General features: G+C 37.3%; 1 protein-coding gene across 8 annotated transcripts in view; it reads left to right on the plus strand.

Moving 5' to 3' along the window:
- LOC126981110 (uncharacterized) overlaps positions 1-22,139 on the plus strand; it is a 126,307-nt gene that overhangs the window by 67,704 nt on the left and 36,464 nt on the right. For 4 of the 8 annotated variants that reach the window (XM_050831815.1, XM_050831816.1, XM_050831818.1 and 1 more), the window contains one exon: positions 8,992-9,069. The exons of the other annotated variants lie outside the window; for them this stretch is intronic. In XM_050831815.1, coding sequence (XP_050687772.1) covers positions 8,992-9,069 — 78 coding nt within the window. The remainder of the gene's footprint in view (positions 1-8,991; positions 9,070-22,139) is intronic. 8 annotated transcript variants of the gene reach the window in all.

Genomic DNA, 22,139 nt, shown 5'->3' on the forward strand with positions numbered 1-22,139 from the left:
GAGGACAAAATGATTTATCAGCTTTGCATTTCCACTTTTTTTATTTATATGCTAACCTTCTATTACCTAGTAGAGGAGAAACTTATTTATCTACTGCGTATTTCCACCTTCTTATTCATATACTAATCTTTTAATACCTAGTAGAGGAGAAAATTAGTTGTCTACTGAGTATTTTTTTTTTATTTATATGGTAACCTTTTAATACCTAGTAGAGGAGAAAACTATTTATCAGCTTCGTATTTTAACTTTTTTATTCATATGCTAACCTTTTAATACCTAGTGGAGGAAAAAACTATTTATCTACTTGGCATTTTCACTTTTTTATTTATATGCTAACCTTTTTAATACCTAGTAGAGGAGAAAACTATTTATTTACTGCGTATTTTCACTTTTTGATTGGTATGGTAACCTTTTAATACCTAGTAGAGGAGAAAACTATTTATTTACTGCGTATTTTCACTTTTTGATTGGTATGGTAACCTTTTAATACCTAGTAGAGGAGAAAACTATTAATCTACTGCGTATTTTAACCTTCTTATTGGTGTGCTAACCTTTCAGTACATCGTAGAAGAAAAAACTATTTATCTATTTCGTATTTTTCACTTTTAGAAACGCTGGAAATTCACTTCTACGTAGTTCTGGTCAGTCAGTTTTTTAAATACTCTCGCGTTCACACGTATGATTTTTGTGCTATCATTTTAAATCCTTGTGGAGAAGAAAACTATTTATCTGCTTCGTATTTTTAACTTTTAGAAACGCTGGAAATTCACTTCTACGTAGTTCTCGTCAGGCAATCTTTGAAATGCTCTCGCGTTCACACTTATGATTCATATGTTATCATTTTAGTGCATTGTGGAGAAGAAAACTATTTATATACATCGTATTTTCACTTTCCAAAACGCTGGAACTTCACTTCTTCGTAGTTCTCGTCGGTCAATCTTTGAAATACTCTCGCGTTCGCACTTATGATTCTTGTACTATCATTTTAATACTTTGTTGAGAAGAAAACTATTTATTTACTTCGTATATTCGCTTTTGGAAACGCAGCACCTTCCTTTTAAGCGCATCGTTGAAATACTTTCGCCTTTGGGCTATTGATTCTTACGCTGTTCTTTTATACCTTGCAGGCACATGATCTCTTATACGTATATTGAGGAACTTACACAAAATAAATATATATATATATATATATATATATATATATATATATATATATATATATATATATATATATATATATATATATATATATATATATATATATATATATATATATATATATATATATATATATATATATATATATATATATATATATATATATATATATATATATATATATATATATATATATATATATATATATATATAGATATAAATATATATATATATATATATATATATATATATATATATATATATATATATATATATATATATATAGATAGATAGATAGATAGATAGATAGATAGATAGATAGATAGATAGATAGATAGATAGATATAGATAGATAGATAGATACAAAACTATTATATGTCTTGAAATGAGAAGTTCTTGTTACGCTACCACATTTTTATCTTTTAGAGAAAATGGTGTGTCATACATAAAGAAAAGGTTACCATGATACATACAAAATGCTATTCTCTCTTACGTATATAAATTTCAGAGGATGAAGTTTAGTGTGTGTGAGGTCAGAAAGTATTACGTATATACGAAGCTGATAAATAATTTTCTCCTCTACTAGGTATTAAAAGGTTACCATATAAATAAATAAAATGAAAATACGCAGTAGATAAATCATTTTCTCCTCTACTAGGTATTAAAAGGTTACCATATAAATAAAAAAGTGGAAATAACTAGGTATTAAAAGGTTACCATATAAATAAAAAAAAGTTAAAATACGAAGCTGATAAATAATTTTCTCCTCTACTAGGTATTAAAAGATTACCATATAAATAAATAAAAAGTTAAAATACCAAGTAGATAAATAGTTTTCCCTCTACCTTCCCTTTTCGGCGAATCGTTGAAAAACTTTCGCCTTTACACTGTTGCTTCCTACGCTGTTCTTTTATACCTTGTAGAGCATAAGGATTTGTACACGTATATAAGGGCAGAAGTTACCACAATATATATATATACAAAACGTTGAAATACCCTCGCCCTTACACTGTTGATTCCTATGCTGTTCTTCTATACCTTGTAGAGCATAAGGATTTGTACACGTATATGAGGGCAGAAGTTACCACAATATAAATACAAAACTATTACATGTCTTGAAATGAGAAGTTCTTGTTATGGTACCACATTTTTAGCTTTTAGAGAAAATGGTGTGTCATATATAAAGAAAAGGTTACCATGATACATACAAAATGCTATCCTCTTTTACGTAAATAAATTTCAGAGGATGAAGTTTTGTGTGTGTGAGGTCAGAAAGTATTACGTATATAAAACAATATTATTAGCATGCCTTGAAATTAAGAGTTTAACCCGGTAACAGCGACGGGCCAAATTTGTGGTTTTACCGTGTACCAGCGATGGGCCAAATTTTTACCATGATATAAACCCCCCAAATAGATGATGCACAAACTGATCACAAATGCATTGGTACTATATATTATGAAATAGTTTGCGTGAGTGATGATTTTTCTCATTAATTCGCTTAGAGGGACCTTTAAGATACATGTTCCCCGCAGCTATCGGGTTAAGAAGGATTAGAGCGAAGGTGAATTGAGCGCAAAGATTAGTTGAGAAATATATACGTATGACATAACTTACTCCTTATCCTTCTCTTTACAACAAACGTTCCCATCTTTGCACGCCATCACCCAAAGCTCTCCTTGTCTCTACACTGAACGTACCCTTGTCAGCACTCCTCCACCACCCGTCGTACCCCAAGCTCCTCTCTCCCAACAACAAACGTACCCATACTAATGCTTTATACCCCGCTAGATTCTTTTCCCTAAACTAAACGTACCTATCTTAGAACTCCATTACCAGCCACCCTACACTACCTCTTCCTCCCCTAACACGCCAGCGGTTAATACCTCTCGTAGCAACAGCCTTGTACCCCTCTCTAGCGGGGGACAGCTCATAACAATGGGAGATTTATGGCCCCAATAGACTAGTCCTGTTTGTGTGTGTGTGAGTGTGGGTGTGTGTGTTAGTATCTCCACTACTTATGTTTGTGGGCGAGGCGAGTTGGGTAAATTAGGGCGAGTCTGGTAACGTATGTGCCGTTGTTAGCGTTAAATGAACTTGTCTAGCTACTGTCACTCCACGTAAAAACATCGTTAATATTCCTTTTGGGACAGTTTCTTTCGGTGAATCTGCGTTGAGCGTTACGAAGAGAGGAGTGTTGAGTGTTGGAAATGATTCGAGCATTCTTTTTCCTTTTGTCGGTCTGTCTTAGGAGTGAGCTCGATGTTCGCTGTTCTTATTCCGAGTAAACGAACCTTTGGAGTGTCCGCGGTAAATCTTCGTTGAAATTAATAGGAAATGATTCGGCCATTCTCTGTATGTCCTTTTTCTCTGTCTGTCCTGGAAGCGAGTTAGATGTTTATTATTTTCATTTATTATTCCGAGTAAAGTAACCACAAATATATATCGTTATTATGCTCTGGCTATCTTGGAAATTAGCAAAACGTTTCCTGATATTATTCCGATTAAAATAACTATAGAGCGATTTGTTTTTGCAGCAAAGAAAACGGCTCAAGGACAACAAAAAGAGTACTAAAAAAAAAGCCTGCTACTCGCCGCTCCCATAAAAGACAGGAGAGTGGCCAAAAGAGAGGTCATCATTGTCCAGGTGCAGCGTGAACCCAGAAAATTAGTCAAATACGTGTTGTCTTAGCGCGTAAAACAGAGACAAGTAGGAGAGTTATCATTCCTATCAAACTAACTCTCCACCCGAAATTGACACCTCTCTTGGTCACTCCTCTAACTCTTTCTATAGGGGCAGTGATTAGTGGGCTTTATTGTTCTGCCTTGATGGTTTATTTTGCTTTGCCCTTGAACTGCTTCCTTTGATAAAAAAAAAATAATAGCGTACATATAAATTGAGGTTATCATAGCCTATGTACCGTGCAAACCTGAGACTTCACATGATCGTTGTTGTAATGAGTAAAGTAAGAACAGTACAGGAGACGAATAGTTACCTCTACTTCAATACAGCGCACACCGTGAATTAGTTTGGTAGTCAATGTTCTAGCGAGTAAACTAACCATAGAAAAGCCGAAACTACACATGACCGCTGTTGTAATGAGTAAAGTAAGAACAGTATGGGAGTCGAATGGTTACCTCTACTTCAATACAGAGCAAACCATGAATTAGTTGGGTAGCCAATGTTCTAGTGAGTAAACTAACCTCTGTAGAAGAGTTGTTATTATCCCCCTCAGTGTAAACCAGAAGCTAGTTAGATGTTCCTTGTCTTGTGTGAGTAAAGTATCTAGAAAGTCTGGGTAAACACAAAAGAATTTCCTCAGTAGTGTAAACCTGAAATGAGTGAGATATTCGGTATTGTAGAAAGTAAACCAGCCCTAGAAAAACTGTTATTATCCTTCTTCAGTGTAAACCAGAAGCTAGTTAGATGTTCCCTGTCGTAGTGAGTAAAGTATCTAGAAGGTTTGGGTAAACATGTACGAATTTCCTCAGTGATGTCAACCTGAAATGAGTGAGATATTTGGTATTGTAGAAAGTAAACCAGCCCTAGAAAAACTGTTAATACCCCCTCTTAGCGTAGACCAAAAATTAGTCAAGTAGTGATTATCGTAGCGGGTAAATTAACCGTGTAAAAAAATCGTATTATCTCCCTTCAGTAGTAGCTATTGTCGTAGAGAGCAAAGTAACCGTATTGTAAACCGTAGAGTACATTAGTTTCATTCATGTTGTCGTATTCAGTAAACCAGACGCAGAAACCATGAGTAGACAAGCCAGGCCCAAGGTCAGTGTGAGCCATAGATAAGGTCAGTTACAGCCATAGATCAGGTCAGTGTGAGCCATAGATAAGGTCAGTGTGAGCCATAGATAAGGTCAGTTACAGCCATAGATCAGGTCAGTGTGAGCCATAGATAAGGTCAGTGTGAGCCATAGATAAGGTTAGTTATAGCCATAGATAAGGTCAGTATGAGCCATTGATAAGGTCAGTTACAGCCATAGATAAGGTCAGTTACAGCCATAGATAAGGTCAGTATGAGCCATTGATAAGGTCAGTTACAGCCATAGATAAGGTCAGTTACAGCCATAGATAAGGTCAGTGTGAGCCATTGATAAGGTCAGTGTGAGCCATAGATAAGGTCAGTGTTATAGATAAGGTCAGTATGAGCCATAGATAAGGTCAGTGTGAGCCATAGATAAGGTCAGTTACAGCCATAGATAAGGTCAGTGTGAGCCATAGATAAGGTCAGTTACAGCCATAGATAAGGTCAGTTACAGCCATAGATAAGGTCAGTGTGAGCCATTGATAAGGTCAGTGTGAGCCATAGATAAGGTCAGTTACAGCCATAGATAAGGTCAGTATGAGCCATAGATAAGGTCAGTGTGAGCCATAGAATAGGTCAGTTACAGCCATAGATAAGGTCAGTATGAGCCATAGATAAGGTCAGTGTGAGCCATAGATAAGGTCAGTGTGAGCCATAGATAAGGTCAGTGTGAGCCATAGATAAGGTCAGTGTGAGCCATAGATAAGGTCAGTTACAGCCATAGATAAGGTCAGTGTAAACAATGGATGAAGTCAATCACCTTAGCGAGTAAACTTCAATCATCAGGAGAATACACTCTAGACTTACTCTCAATATATGAAGTTATTATTTAAGGAAAGTCTTTAAAATAGTATCAGTACATGAACACTATCTAAATCAAGTTGATTCTACGTTAAAAAAAAACATTGTATCGATATTAAACACGATTATCATGAACATCTATCACAATACACTTTAGGTGAGGTCAAAGCTAATATTAACCTAATGTAGTCTAGATATAAGAGCGAGCATTGTATTATATTCAGAATCACCGTAACAAACTATTTTCCTTGTCTCCGTAGTAGTAAAAAAACAAGTATCATGAACTGCTATCATTACGAGAAAACATTATAGATGAGCCCATGAATGTAACCACTAATCTAACCAACCTAACAAATAACCAACTAATCTAACTGTACTTATTTGGCCGCTGTTATCCCTTTACTGCAAGAAGCCTAATCCCAGACAAGCCCCAAACTTACACACACTAACCTAACCTAACCTAACCTCACACCACCCATTTACTAAGCTTCTGTGTGTCAGCTTATCTGCATGTGTGTTGACCCTGCAGTGTGCTCAGTATAAGGGTGGAACAGGGAAAGAGAAAGGGAGGTAGGGAGATTAGGAGAAGCGGCATGGAAAAGAAGGAAAGCAGGAAGATAGATATGTCAGGTGGGGAACAGGGAGAGGAGGTAGGGAGGTTAGGAGAAGAGAAGGGAGAAAGGGACATTGAAAAGAAGAAAAGCAGGAAGAAAATAGGGAGAGAAAGGGAGGAAGGAGACGAAGGAAAGGAGAAGATAGGAGGAAGATACGATTACTAGGTTAAGACAGGGAAAGGAAGGGAAGGAGGAAGGGAAGGAAACGGGAAAGGATGACAAGAAATGAAAGGGAACGAGTGAATGAAGTAGACGGAGAAAAAAGATGAGAAGAATGACCCCCCCAAAAAAAGAAAGGAGAGAGAGAAACAATCAAAGAAAAAATTCGGAGAGAGAAAGTAGAGATAGAAAGTTAAGGGAGTAAAAAAAATAAAGAGAGGGAGACAGACAAAGAAAATAAAAACGTAAAAAGAGGAGAAGAGAGGGAGAGAGAAATTTGAGCAACAGAAGAGGAAACAGCGAGAAAGGAAGGGAGGAACAGAAGAGGGAGACAGAGAAAAAAAGAACGAAAAGTAGAAAGGCAGAAAAAGAACAAAGAAAAAAAGAGTAGGAGGGGAAGATGGAGACACACAGAAAAGATAAAAGGGAAAGAAATAGAAAGTGTCAGAAAAAATAGAAGATGGAAAATACAAAGAAGCGGAAGATAGGCAGAAAAAAAGGAAAAACCAAAAAGGGGAGAAAAATAGCAATAATGAAGATAGGAAAAAGGTAGAAAATTATAGAATATTAAAAAAGGGAAGAGAAAAATAACAGAGGATGGAAGAAAGAAATAAAAAAAGGAGGAAAAGAAAGTAGAGGAAGAAAAAGCATTAAAGTAAAAAAGAAGAAGAGAGTGACCGAGTAAAGAGAGATAGAGAAAGAAATAGGAGAGTAAATAGAAAAAAAACTATATGGAGAAAAGTAGAGGAAGGAAGGAAAATGAGGTAGAAAAGAGAGAAAATAAGGGAAGTAGGGAAAGATATTAGGGTAATAAAAGATTAGTAAAGGCAGTGAGGTAAAAAGGGAGAGAGAAAACATGGGGAAAGTAGGAAAGAAAGAAGAAAGAGAAAGAAGAAATTAGAAGGGAAGTTAGAATTAGGAAGGAAAATAAGAAAAGGAAAAAGAGAAAAGGGAAAAGAAGGGAGAGAGAAAAAATGAGGAAGTTAGGAAAGAAAGAAGAAAGAGAAGGAAGAAATTAGAAGGGAAAGTAGAATTAGGAGGGAAAATAAGAAAATGACAAAGAGAAAAGGGAAAAGAAGGGGGAGAGAAAAAATTGGGAAGGTAGGAAAGAAAAAGAAAGGGAAAGAAGAAATTAGAAGGGAAGGTAGAATTAGGAAGGAAAATAAGAAAAGGAAAAAGAGGGAAGGGAAAAGAAGGGAGAGAGAAAACAATAGAAGGGGAGGAAAGAAAAGAAACAGAAAGAGAAGGAAGAAATTAGAAGGGAAGGTAGAATTAGGAAGGAAAATAAGAAAAGGAAAAAGAGGGAAGGGAAAAGAAGGGAGAGAGAAAAAATGAGGAAGGTAGGAAAGAAAGGAGAAAGAGAAGGAAGAAATTAGAAGGGAAAGTAGAATTAGGAAGGAAAATACGAAAAAGAAAAAGAGAAGGAAAAGAAGGAGAGAGAAAAAAATAGAAGGGGAGGAAAGACAAGAACCAGAAAGAGAAGGAAGAAATTAGCAGGGAAGGTAGAATTAGGAAGGAAAATAAGAAAAGGAAAAAGAGAAAAGGGAAAAGAAGGGAGAGAGAAAAAATGAGGAAGTTAGGAAAGAAAGAAGAAAGAGAAGGAAGAAATTAGAAGGGAAAGTAGAATTAGGAAGGAAAATAAGAAAAGGAAAAGAGAGAAGGGAAAAGAAGGGAGAGAGAAAACAATAGAAGGGGAGGAAAGAAAAGAACCAGAAAGAGATATAGGAGAACAAGCGAGGGGAGAAGTAGAAGACACGAGGAAAGAAAGAGAAAGGAATAAACGAAGAGGAACGTAGGCAAGAAAAATACACAAAAAAGTTGATTAAACGAGAAGAAAATAATAAAAGAAACAGAGAGAATGGGAGGCAGGAAAACAAGCAAAGGGGGAAACTAGATAACAAACAAACATAGAGAAAGGAAAAACGAAGAGAAAGATAGACAAGAAAAAGTAGACAAAACAAGCTGATTGGAGGAGACAGAACACGTAGAATACAGGACGAAAAGAATAAAAGAAACAGAGAGAATGGAAGGTAGGAAAACAAGCAAAGGGGGAAACTAGATAACAAACAAACATAGAGAAAGGAAAAACGAAGAGAAAGATAGACAAGAAAAAGTAGACAAAATAAGTTGATTAGAGGAGACAGAACACGTAGAATAAGAGACGAAAGGAATACAAAAAACAGAGAGAATGGGAGGTAGGAAAACAAGGAAAAGAGGGAAACTAGACAACAAACAAACATAGAGAACGGAAAATCGAAGGAAGTTTAGCCAAAAAAAAAGCAGGGTCAAAAAATTGGTTAGATTATAAGACAAAAAAATAACCCCTCCCTACCCACACAGCTCCCCTCCTTACCCCACACACAACACCCACACACAAGCCCCCCCACCCCCACACACACCTTGCCTGGTTAACGCTTCTCCCCTTCTCTTCCTGGCTGTAGTGTGAATGGTTTCCTGGGGAGCCGTGAGGCCAGGAGTCAGGCGAGTGTTGGGGCTTCCTACGCCACCTATGACAAAAGGTTAGACTTGGCCCTTGCTTGTTCTCATCACGGGGGGTTGAAGAGGGATGGGAGGGAGGCTGATGGGGAAGGAGAGACCCATGAAGGATGAAGAAAAGGACGAAAGGAGAGAAAGGGAAGAAGAGAGGAGAGAAAGGAGGCTGATGGGGAAAGAAGAAAGCCATGAAGGAAGAAGGAAAGGAGGAGAGGATAGAAAGGAAGCTGATGGGGAAGGAGAAAGGCATGAAGGAAGAAGAAAAGGAGGAGAGGAAAGAGAGAAGAGAATGGAGGAATGTAGAAAGAGAGGAGAGAAAACAGAGAAGAAGGATGAAGGTGAAGGAGAGGAAGAGGGAGAGGAAGGAGAGGAAGAGAGAAGGAGAGAAGGAAGTAGAAGAGAGGAGAGAGGAGAAAATGAAGGGAGATGGAGGAAAGAGGAAGGAGGGAGGATTAGAAAGAGAGGAAGAGAAAAGAGAAGAGTAAAGAGTAAGGAGTTAAAATGAGAAGAGAGGAGAGAGAGGAATGAATGAAGGGAGATGGAAGGAAGGAGAAGGAGGAGAAAGAGAGAGAGAGAGTAAAAAAGTAGAAGAGAGAGGAGAAGGAAGAGATGAAGAGTAAGACGAAGAGAGTAAGAGAGGAGAAGAGAGAGCGGAAGAGAGAGAAAAGGAGTGAAAAAGATAGAAAAAGAGAGAGGGCACAGAGGAAGAGAGGAGAGAAAGAAGGAAAAGAAAGGAAAGGAAAAGTGAAGAAAGTGTACGGGAGATAGAAGGTAAATAAGGAAGGAGAAGGATAGAGAATGATAAAGAGAGGAGAGAGGAGAGGGAGAGAGAAGAAAATGAAGGAGAAAGAAAAGGAAGTATATAGTTAAATGGAATGTTTTTTTATTTCAATTTACTTCCTCTTTATTCTTTTGTGTGTGTGTGTGTGTGTGTGTGTGTGTGTGTGTGTGTGTGTGTGTGTGTGTGTGTGTGTGTGTGTGTGTGTGTATTATAGCTTATCAGGCAATTATTATTTTACTAATATTCATGGCTAGAAGAATGCGTACAAAATGGGTCAGATATCCACCTTAACATTGCATTGGCTTGTATTCGTAGCTGAAATAATGCGTACAAAATGGGTCAGATATCCAACTTAACATAGCACTGATTTGTATTCGTAGCTCAAACAGCGCGTACAAAATGGTGAAGATATTATCCTACCCCTCTTCCCCTCTCCCCCTTTCCTCACTCCCCTTCCCCTTTTTTCCCCATCGGCTCTTCCCCCTTTCACCCATATCCTACCATCCCCTTGTCTCCCTTCTCGCGCTCTCCTCCCTTTCTCACCCTTCCGATTTCCCACCCATTCCCTCCCCCCACTTACCCATCCCCTACCACCCGCCCCTTCTCCCACGCCCCCCATGTCCCCCCACTACCCCCTCCTCTTTATCCCCTCCCCCTCCGATCCTTTCATCAGTATCATTATCTCGCAAATAATTTGAATTACATTACTCTGTGCAGCTAATGGGCGCTCAATGATTAGTTTAGCCGAACTAAATACTCTGTTAGCTTGCTCGGGTTGTTTTCTCTCTCTCTCTCTCTCTCTCTCTCTCTCTCTCTCTCTGTCTTTTTCTCTCAATCTCTCACTTTTTCACTTTTTTTCTTTTTTCTTTTCTTTTTCTATTTTCTTCTCTTTCTCTGTTCTCTGTTTTTTCTCTCTCTCTTGTCTCTCTCTCTCTCTCTCTCCTTTCTCTCCTCTCCCTCTCTCTCTCTCTCTCTCTCTCTCTCTCTCTCTCTCTCTCTCTCAGCCTCCCCCCTCCCCACCCTTCCCACTAGGACCCATCAACAACGCCAGACGTCCCAAATTCCTCCCTTCCTCCTCCCTTTCTGTCCTTCCTCCGTAAAGTGAAGTGTCAGAGGAGTGGGGAGCGCGCCACCTCACCTCTCTTCAACTTGCAGACATGAATAAATTTGAATTGACATCCTGCCCCAGCCTTCTCCGACCCTTTCCTTCCCTTCCCTTCCTTCCTTCTCCTTCCTTTCTCTTTTTTTTTTTCTATTCTGTTATTTCCTTTCTTCTTTATCTTTTTCTCTTTCGGTTTTTTTTCTACTTCTCCTTTCCTTTTATTTTGCGTTCTCTTTTCTTTATTTTTCTTTTCTCTCCTTTCCTTCCTTTTCCTTCCCTTCGCTTACCTTTCGTCACCCCTTCCTTTCCTTTCCTATCCCTTCCTTTCCTTTCCTTCCTTCTTTCCTTCCCTTTCTCCTCCTCCTTCTTTCTTCTTATTTCGTTTATCCCCCGTCTCTCTCTCTCTCTCTCTCTGCGTCTGTCTCTGTCTATATAGCTGTATTTTTCTCTCAATCTATCTCTTTTTTCACTTTTTTCTTTTTTTTCTTTTTCTATTTTTTCTTTCTCCTGTTCTCTGTTGTTTTTCTCTTGTTCTCTTTTTCCCTTTTTATCCTTTCTTTTCTCTCCTCTCTTTCACTAATCTCTTTTCATTTTATCCATGCACGTCCGTCTCTCTCTCTCTCTCTCTATCTCTATCTCTATCTCATTCATCTATCTATCTATCTATCTATTTATCTATTACTCTTTCTTTCTCTCCTCGTTCGTCGTCATTTCCAGTTCATTTTATTTTATTTCTCCTTCTTATCCTTTTTTCTCGTTTTATCTTTCTTTTCTTTTCTTTCTTTTTCTTCCTTCCTTCCCCTCCTTAGCACGGGCGAACTTATGTGACAAACTCCTGCACTTTTCGACTCCAACCTGAATATCTTTTTCCTTTCTTTTTGTTCTTAACACGAGAGGAGAGATAAAATTTGTGAGCTATTCCATTTTTTTATTCTTTCTTTGTTTCTTTCTTCTTTCTCTTCTTCTCTCTTCTTCCTTTATTGAAATTCTCTACTCCTTTTTTTTTTTTGTCTTGTGTAGAGTCTGGAATTTTGACGTTTTTTATATATATTTTATGAGTAGTGTTATTTTTCTTTCTTTTTCTCATTCTCTTTCATTTCCTTCTCTTTTTTTTGTATTTCTTCTTTCATTATTTTATCTTTCTTTGTTTCTCTTTGCTTATTTCTATTCTCTCTTTCTGTCTCATATTCCTTTTTTATCTTTGTTTTTTCTTTCTCTCTCTCTCTCTCTCTTATTCTTTTCCTTATTGTCATTCTCATTTTTCGCATTCTGATTCTTTTCTCTCTTCTCTTCTTTTCTCTTCCTCTCTATTTCTCTTTCCGCGGTGTCATTCTTCTTTTGCTCAAATTCTAATAATACTTTGAATATTACCGAAAGCCATTATTAACATCAACAAACGTGTGTGTCGTTGTCAAACATTTCTTCCTCCAGCATCACCAAAAAAATAAAGCATAGCGTCAACAATAGAGGGAGGGCGCCGTCAGTCTCTTTAGTGTAAATTAAAATATATATGCTATTACATTTGCAGAATATGTTTACTCCCTCGCTTGTAAAATATATATCTGCCTCATAAATAACACGAAAAATAGCATTAGCTTTAACAGATGTGTCTATCTCTCTCCCATACGAGTTACATACCCAGACTTTTACATTTAATTTGCCGGACGTCCTTCCTTCAAAGTTTATTTATATCTCCGAAATTGCTAAAAAAACAAATCAATTCAGCCATAGCTAAGACATCAACAATGCCATATTTTCCTTGCTTCAAACTGTTAATATTTTTTTTTTTTTTTTTGCCAAACAGATTTACTCTCCTCGCCCTCCTTCTCATTTCATTATTACAAATTGATGTCATTATTCCAAATTTATAACGAATCGGTTGTTATTTTTTGCCAAACTCATGTCTTCCTTCCTGCAATCTTTCTCATCATTACAAATTTGATAATGAATGAGTTGTTATCCTAGCCAAACATATTTCTTCTCATCTCCTTTCCTTCAATCTTTCACATTACTACTAAGCTGATAATGAATTGGTCGTTATTTTACCCAAACCTAATTTTCCTTCTCATGCAATGTTTCTCCTTTTTCCTTCTTTTTTTGCTATTCCTATCTTTTTCTTTTATTTTTCTCTAACTTTCTTTTCTTCTCATCTCCTTTCCTTCAATCTTTCACATTACTACAAAACTGATAATGAATTGGTCGTTATTTTACCCAAACCTAATTCTCCTTCTCATGCAATGTTTCTCCTTTTTCCTTCTTTTTTTGCTATTCCTATCTTTTTCTTTTATTTTTCTCTAACTTTCTTTTCTTCTCATCTCCTTTCCTTCAATCTTTCACATTACTACTAAGCTGATAATGAATTGGTCGTTATTTTACCCAAACCTAATTTTCCTTCTCATGCAATGTTTCTCCTTTTTCCTTCTTTTTTTTGCTATTTTTATCTTTTTTTTTCTCTAACTTTCTTTTCTTCTCATCTCCTTTCCTTCAATCTTTCACATTACTACTAAGCTGATAATGAATTGGTCGTTATTTTACCCAAACCTAATTCTCCTTCTCATGCAATGTTTCTCCTTTTTCCTTTTTTTTTTGCTATTTTTATCTTTTTTTTTCTCTAACTTTCTTTTCTTCTCAATTCCTTCCTTCAATCTTTCTCAATACTACAAAGGTGATAATGAATTGGTCGTTATTTTACCCAAACCTAATTCTCCTTCTCATGCAATGTTTCTCCTTTTTCCTTCTTTTTTTGCTATTTTTATCTTTTTTTTTCTCTAACTTTCTTTTCTTCTCAATTCCTTCCTTCAATCTTTCTCATTACAACAAAACTGATAATGAATTGGTCGTTATTTTACCCAAACCTAATTCTCCTTCTTTTTTTTTGCTATTTTTATTTTTTTTTCTATATTTTTCTCTAACTTTCTTTTTCTTCTCATCTCCTTCCTTCAATCTTTCACATTACTACAAAGGTGATAATAAATTGCTTGTTGTTTTACGCACACATATTTCTTTTTCATCGCTTTCTTTCTTATTTTCTCCAAGCTTATTTCATCATTTCATTTTTCATTTCATTTCATCATTTAGGAGCAGCGAGTAGCGGGCTTTTTTTTTTATTATTGTTTCCTTTTTGTGTGCCCTTGAGCTGTCTCCTTTGTTGTAAAAAAAAAAAAATTCACCTTTGCTGTTATGATGGTAAAGCAAATTTTGTCTCATCGCCTCCTTTCAATCTTTCTCATTATTACAAAACTGATAATGAATTGCGTGTTATTTTAGCCTCACATATTTCTTCCAATCGCCTTAGTTATTATATTCTTCTCCTCGTCTTCCTTCAATCTTTCTCATCATTACAAAACTGATAAGGAATTGCGTGTTATTTTTGCCTCATATTTCTTCCAATCGCCTTAGTTATTATATTCTTCTCCTCGTCTTCCTTCAATCTTTCTCATTATTACAAAACTGATAATGAATTGCTTGTTATTTTAGCCTCACATATTTCTTTCAATCGCCTTTGTTATCATTTTCTTCTCCTCGTCTTCCTTCAATCTTTCTCATCATTACGAAGCTGATCATGAAGTCCTTGTTACTTTAGCTAATGAATTTCCTCCTATCGCCTTCCTTGTTAGTTTCCCAAGCATATATTTCATCACCATCTCGACTCCCTCCCTTCCAGTCCATCACCAGACTTATCTATTAAACATTTCTTCTCGTCTTTCTTCAGTCTTTCTCATTATTACGAAACTGATAATGAATTGCTTGTTACTTTATCTACACGAATTTCCTCCAATCGCCTCCCTTGTTATTTTCCCCAAGCTTATATTTCATCCCCATCTCGTCTCCCTTCCAATCCATCACCAGACTTATTTATTAAAGGAAGGAAGGAAGGAAGGAAGGAAGCGCTTGCCGAAACACCGATACTGACGATAATGAATTCCAATATCATAAAAGAGAGGAATGAGTGCAAAAAATATACAAAAACCTTTCAATAACGAGACACGGAAGAAGGGAAAATAAAGGAAAACACTCGTCCGTGAAGTGACCGGCGATCGATAGTGTGTGAGAGAGGAAAAAATAGGTATATAATAGAGAAAAGTTATGAAGCAGTGGAAATGAGAGGGCATGAAAACAAGAGAGGAGAGGAGAGGAAAGGAGAGGAAAGAGGGAAAGACATATCAGAGGAGAGGAGAGGAGGAAGGACATGGAAGATGGATTGGAATGAAATGTAGAGCGCAAAAGAGGAAAATAGATTAATCAGTGAAAAAAAGAGGGCACACTAATAACCCCAAAAGAGGAAAAGAGGAAAAGTACGCAGTGAGTGTGAGAGGAAAAATAAAAAACACAGAGGAGGAAAATATAATAAGCTATGAAAGTGAGAGAAATTATTAGAAGCACAATATTAAAAGCAGTGAAAATGAGAGGAAAATCAAGACCACAATAATAGAAATAGATTAAGTAGGGAAAGTATGAGGGAAATTTAGGAACCCAAAGGAATAAAATATCTAGAGTAGGGAAAGAGAGAGGACGAGTTAGGAACACAAGAGAGGAAAATATATGAGACAGTGGAGATAAGAGGAAGAAATGGGAGTAAAAAAAAGAAGAAAATAAATTAAGTTGAGAAAAAGGAATTGAAACCATAAAATTTAGATCTCATTTTCTTACTCTTAATAAGTAGGGAAAGAGAGGAGGAGTTAGAGCACAAGAGAGGAAAATATATGAGACAGTGGAGATAAGAGGGATAAATAGGAATAAAAAAAGAAGGAAATATATCAGTAGAGAAAAGAGGAACTCGAAACCATTTAATTTAGTTTTAATTCTCTTACTATAGATATTTTTACTTACTCCTTTTTATTTTTTTACGTCTTCGCCTATTGCGCCGGTAGGCATCCTTGAGGGGCTTGGATGGTATTCGGCCCCACTCCGTCATGGCGCAGGCAAGTATTTATAGTGGCGGCTTCTTACTTACTCTCTTACTGCCCTCGCTAACTCTTACCTATTTACTCTCTAACTTGCACAGCGCCAGAAAAATATTGATAAAAAACTGAAAAAACAAAAACATCAAAAACATCAAAAACAAACAAAAAAACAATTCACTTCTAACCATTTTCAAGCCAGGCAAAAGTAGAAGCAAAAAAATGAGCATTGATATTAAAAAAAAAAAATCCGCCATTTATTTATTTTCTTTCTCAAATAAAATATAACAAAAAAAAATACGAATACAGGCTTTAGTTTATATTTTTGTATCATATATTTGTTGTTCAGTTATTTAGCAGAGAGAGAGAGAAAAGAAAATATAGTCTCATGATTATATGCAAACGAAAAATGAATTATGAATGGGAGGGAGAGGGAGAGAGAGAGAGGGATGAAAAGACATATAAATAGATAAATAGAGAGATAGACAGACAGAGAGAGAATGAATGTGTGTGTGTGTGTGTGTGTGTGTGTGTGGGTGTGACTGTATATGTGTGTGTGTGTGTGGCGTGTGATTGCATGTGCGTATGTATGTTGCTACTGAATTCTTTCTCTTTCTCTCCCTTCGCTTCCTTATCCAGCTTGCATCTACCTATCTTGCCTCTATTGCCTTGCCATGTTCTGCCTTGCTATGAACCGTCTCAGCCTTGGCCCTGTCTGTACTACTCCTCTCTTGCCCTTGTCTTCCTGTACGCCTTCGCCTTCACTGTCTTGCCTGATGTTACCCTCATGCTGTCTCCGCCTCACCTCAGCCCAGTTCTCGCCATGACTTGCCCCTCGCGTGTGTTGTCGCATGGACCCGCCTCTACCTGCTGCTTCTGCCCGCCTCCCTTGCCTTTTGTCCGACCGTATCCTCAACAAACAGAAGTATAGTTACCTAAATTGCATCACATGGTTTACATTTTGAAGATTACATGTTTTGCTCCTCCCCGTAAAAAAAAATCACAGTGGTTAATCTTATTTCTTCACTGTTCGTGTTGTTTTGGACTTGTATTTCCAGTGAGTTAATGAATATTATTAGAAATTCAAAATACTTTTTTTTTATAGAAAGGCCACAAATTCTGCCATTTCTTAACCCTAAAAAAAAATCACAGTGGTTAATCTTATTTCTTAATTGCTCGTGTTGTTTTGGACTTGTATTTCCAGTGAGTTGATGAATATTATTAGAAATTCAATGTACTCTTTTATTATATCTGGTCCACAAACTCTGCCATTCTGTTTACATCCTCCCCACTAAAAAGATAAAAAATTGCAATAGTTAATTTTATTCTTTACCTATTCGTGTTGTTCAGGACTTGCATTTCCACTCACTCAGCTGATGAATATTATCAGAAATTCAATGTACTCTTTTTCTTAATACCAAGGCTACAAATTTTGTTGCCCGCCCTCACTGCTGTATAAATAGAATATAAAGTGACGGCAATATTAAATTTACACCTGAATTTATAATTAGCGCCAAATACAGTTACTTGATTTATACAACAATAACCACCCACCATAACCACCGTTCTCTCTTCCCTCCCACGATACATAAAACATTCACAACACACACACACACACACACACACACACACACACACACACACACACACACACACACACACACACACACACACACACAGTCTTTAAAATCTGTATAATACGTAGTCTTTATAATATGCCATAAAAACGCAACGGCTTCCCACCCATAACCTAATATACACAGTCTTTTAGTCTTAATGGTTAAATATACATGCATAGTCTTTATACTTTAATACTTCAATGCACAACGGCTCCCCATACATAAGCAACACAGACGCAGACAAGCCCTATCCTTTGCGCCTACACACATCAGCCCTTCCTGTGACTCTAAACGCTCACCTCCTCGCCCTGTAACCTAAAACACGCATTGTCTTTGTATTATTACTTCCAATACACAGCGGCTTCCTCATGTAAAAGCTAACCCTCAGCGTGGCGCACACCAACACTATTCTTGCACCCACACACCTGGGGCCTTTGAGAGTGTCCGAGTACGTTCACACACTTCCAGGAAAGCCAAGGACATACACACGCTAACCCTAGGTGACTGAGCGCCCCTGAATGTTTGCTTGACCGTCTGGACGATGCCTCGGACACCCACACACCCCACCCACACACACAAATACACGCACCCCCACCCACCCACACACACATGCAAACACACGCCCCCTCCTCTCTCTCACACACACACACACACACACACACAGCAAACGCCTCTTTTTATCTTCTCCCAAAGTGACAACACTGATTGCAGCCTAAAAAAAATTATAGCCTGCATGAGCTCGCTTGAAAAGAATCTAATCAACTTATTTTACAATTCCGCTGAAAACGTTCGAGTAATTTAATTCCTTTGCTCTTCCCCCTTCCCACCCCTCCTTCTAGCCCCCACCCCCTTCATCCCCCCTTCCTTCAGTTACCTCCCCCTCTCCCCCTCATCAGTAGAAAAGTATAAATTGGACCTGAAAATAATTGACGATCCCCCAAAATCATGAGAGAGGGCGAGTCACTGTATTTAGAATTTCCTTTTACTGAACGAGAAGAAAAAATGTTTACAAAAAAGATTAAAAATTCCATGTTAAAAATAGAAGGCCGACCTTTTTTGTGTCTTTTAGCAAGCAAAGCGTCCTCGTTATTTTTTTTTCCAATATTTGTAAAAAGGAAGTTAAGTTGTTTTTGTAATGGGAAAGGAAATTGGAATATATATTTTTTTACTAGCGAGCACACACACACACACACACACACACACACACACACACACACACACACACACACACACAAACACACAGCCAGACACACACACCCTAACTATAAACAAACACACATACAAAAAAAAAAAAAAAAAACACCACAAACACACACACACACACACACACACACACACACACACACACACTCCAGCCCCCCTCCCTCACCAACCCCCCCCCCCCCTAGGCAATAGTTAGGATCACCTCCACCTCTCCCAGCACAGCATCCAACCCCCTGTAGAGTGTCATTACCTGGTTAGGTTAATGCACAGGTACTATGGGTCCACTAATTACCCTGATTAACGACCTTATTTGCACAGGTAACCAAAGAGTGTATTACGGGCTTAATTAACACCACGGTCATTAATGTGAAGAGTGAAATTACGATAATCCCTATAGAAAGTGACGTTACGATAAATTCTATAGAAAGTGACGTTACGATAATCTGTCTAAAAAGTGACGTTACGATAACCTCTATAGAAAGTGATGTTACGATAATTCTATAAAAGTGACGTTAATAATTTATAGAAAGTGACGTTACCGTAATCTTATAGAAAGTGACGTTACGATAACTTATAGAAAGTGACGTTACGATAATCTCTATAGAAAGTGACGTTACGATAATGATAACTTTATAGAAAGTGGCGTTACGGTAATCTCTTATAGAAAGTGATGTTACGATAATGTATAGAAAGTGATGTTACGATAATCTCTATAGAAAGTGACGTTACGATAATCACTATAGAAAGTGACGTTACGATAACTTATATAAGTGACGTTACGATAATCTCTGTGACGCCGATAATCTCTATAGAAAGTGACGTTACGATAATCTCTGAAAGAAAGTGACGTTACGATAATCTCTATAGAAAAGTGACGTTACGTAATCTCTATAGAAAGTGATGTTATGATAATGTAGAAAGTGATACGATAATCTCTATAAAAGCGATGTTTCGATAATCTCTGTAAAACCGACGTTACAGTAATCTTATTTTCTCAAACGTACTGCAAATCAGTTTATTTGATCATTATCGCACCGTGGAATAAGGAAAGCCGTGAGAATACAAATGTTATAAGCCAGGAAGTTTATAACCCCGACACACGTAAGACACAGGGCATGAAGGATGAAAGAAACAAAGCAGAAAATAGCAGAGATTTAAGTCACGACGACCAAGAACGGAGAATCATGCAACAGGAGTCAACGGAGATATAGAGTCATCCAGCCCTTATATATGATGACGCTACCACTGCAGTTGAGAAGGCAGTTACAGAGAGGAGAAAAAGAGCAAGAATGGCGCCACTAAAAACACTTCCTGCGCCACTAACTTGCTAGGGCAGATCGCAAGGCCACATCATGAAAGCCTACTGGAGCTAAAGCCCAATGGAAAAAAAATGAAGTAAAAATGTATACTTTATCCTTACTAAATGGGTGAGAAACCGAAGCGGAAAATATTCTTGCACAAAATTCCGAGTCCTTTCTGCCGTAACAAACACAACGCAGCTCTTGCCGACAACACAACAGCGCCAGCAAGTAAAGTGAAGCAAAGCCGGGAAATTAAAACAGAACCAGCTCAAGATCTGGCCAATCCTGCCTGGTAGAAAGAGTGAGGCTGCGGAAAATAACTAACATCCAATTAAGTGTGGAGCCGGTCAATACCTGCACGGACCAGAGGAATTCCCGCACCTGGAGACTTGAATTCTAATGGAGTTCGATTTAGTAACTCTGGTCAGACTTTTTCTATTTTGTTTTATTTGACGAGACCAATGTAATCTGAACGGAATGTTATTTAGTCTTTAGTGGAGGCTAAAAAATATGATTGTTATACGTTGCTTAGTGGGGCTTTCCAGATGTTTCTTGATATTTGTAATTCTTGACAAGAGCAAAGAAATCTAACGGAATTTTATTTGGAATTCTACGTTTTGTTGAAGACTTTGTAAATGTGTTTGCATTTTTTATTTGAAGAGACCAAAGTAATCTGAACGGAATTTTACGACTTTTACTGAAGACTTTGTAAATATGTTTGGTGTACTTTTATCTGAGAGACCAAAGTAATCTGAACGGAATTTTACGACTTTTACTGAAGACTCTGTAAATGTGTTTTTTTTATACTTTTACTTGACATGACCAAAAGTAAACTACATTAATTTTACATACTTTAGTGAAGGCTTAAAATATGCTTCTCGTACTTTTGCTTCTGTAATAGCTAAACCAACACAACACTAGATCTTACAACCCATAATAGGTCGTAACTTGTAGCACGTTTGATAACCCTTAACTATTATACTGTGAGGATTAATGCACCAATGGGGAGCATACACCTGAGGCGCGTCGCTTTACTCATTCTCTGCCTCACTCCCGAAGATCTCCCTGAACAAGCTCCCACGCAGCTCCCTATCCGGCCCAAGTCCCTCCCGGCAGGATCGATCGACTTGTCCCAGCTATGAGTTACGTGGGCGGCCCCTTGTCTCCTGCACTCAGGTTGTCTCCTACAGAATCAGTGAGGACAAAATAATTCTGAACATATAGAGCAACCAAAATAGTATATGGCTTGTGAAATATTATAAAGCACAAGAAAAAATATTATATGGCTGTGAAATATTATAAAGCACTCACCAAAAATATTATATAGCTTATGAAAATGTTTACATGATTACTTTTATTTCGATTAGAAGTAACTCTGCAATAAATCTAAGTAAAAAAATAAGTTGTTCTCCAAATTAATGGCAAAACTAATCAACACAAAAATTTACATAAAGACTAATTAGTCATGAGAAAGTTATTAACTCCGTGCCAAATATATGCGTTAGCCGCGCCGTCAGCTATTTAGACGTCGCCGCGACCTCATGAATGCCGTGCGAGAGGAGGGAGGAGGAAACGGTGGTCCCATTAGCATTAAAAACGGAATTGACTTGAAATGAGTAGAGCCGTGACAGGAAAGGAGAAAACAAATTATCACGAGAAGAAAATAGATTAAAGAAAAACTAAATAAAGAAATAAGGAAGTTACTGAAAAGGAGGAAAAGGAGACGCCATTAGAATTACACAGAACTATAGTGAAACCAAATTGTCGAGTTCGTTTGAGTGTTACTCCGGCTGTAATTTCTTCCTCAGCTGTTGACAGTCCCAACACCTATATTTTCCTCTCCTAAGTTACCAGCTCACATATGAGAGGAAGAGAAAGGTGTTGGGACTGTGTGGCAGAGCAGAGGAGAGGAAGGACCTGTGGAGACTACAACAGACCGGCCTGACATATTTAAGAACACAAGAACATAAGAACGTAAGGAGTCTGCAAGATGGAAGACTTATACCTGAAGTGTAGAGTCGTGACAGGGAAAAGGAGAGAAACAGATTGACTCCCTACAAAAAAAATAAAGCAAATTGTAAAAGGTAAAAGAAAAGTAGATATAAATGTAAATGGAAAACGGTTACTTAGTTAACATTAAAAGAGAATTACCGTAAAAGAGGCTACGATAGTGAAAGAGAAATTAATAT

Source organism: Eriocheir sinensis, chromosome 46 (assembly GCF_024679095.1).
Source record: "Eriocheir sinensis breed Jianghai 21 chromosome 46, ASM2467909v1, whole genome shotgun sequence".
Taxonomy (NCBI): domain Eukaryota; kingdom Metazoa; phylum Arthropoda; class Malacostraca; order Decapoda; family Varunidae; genus Eriocheir; species Eriocheir sinensis.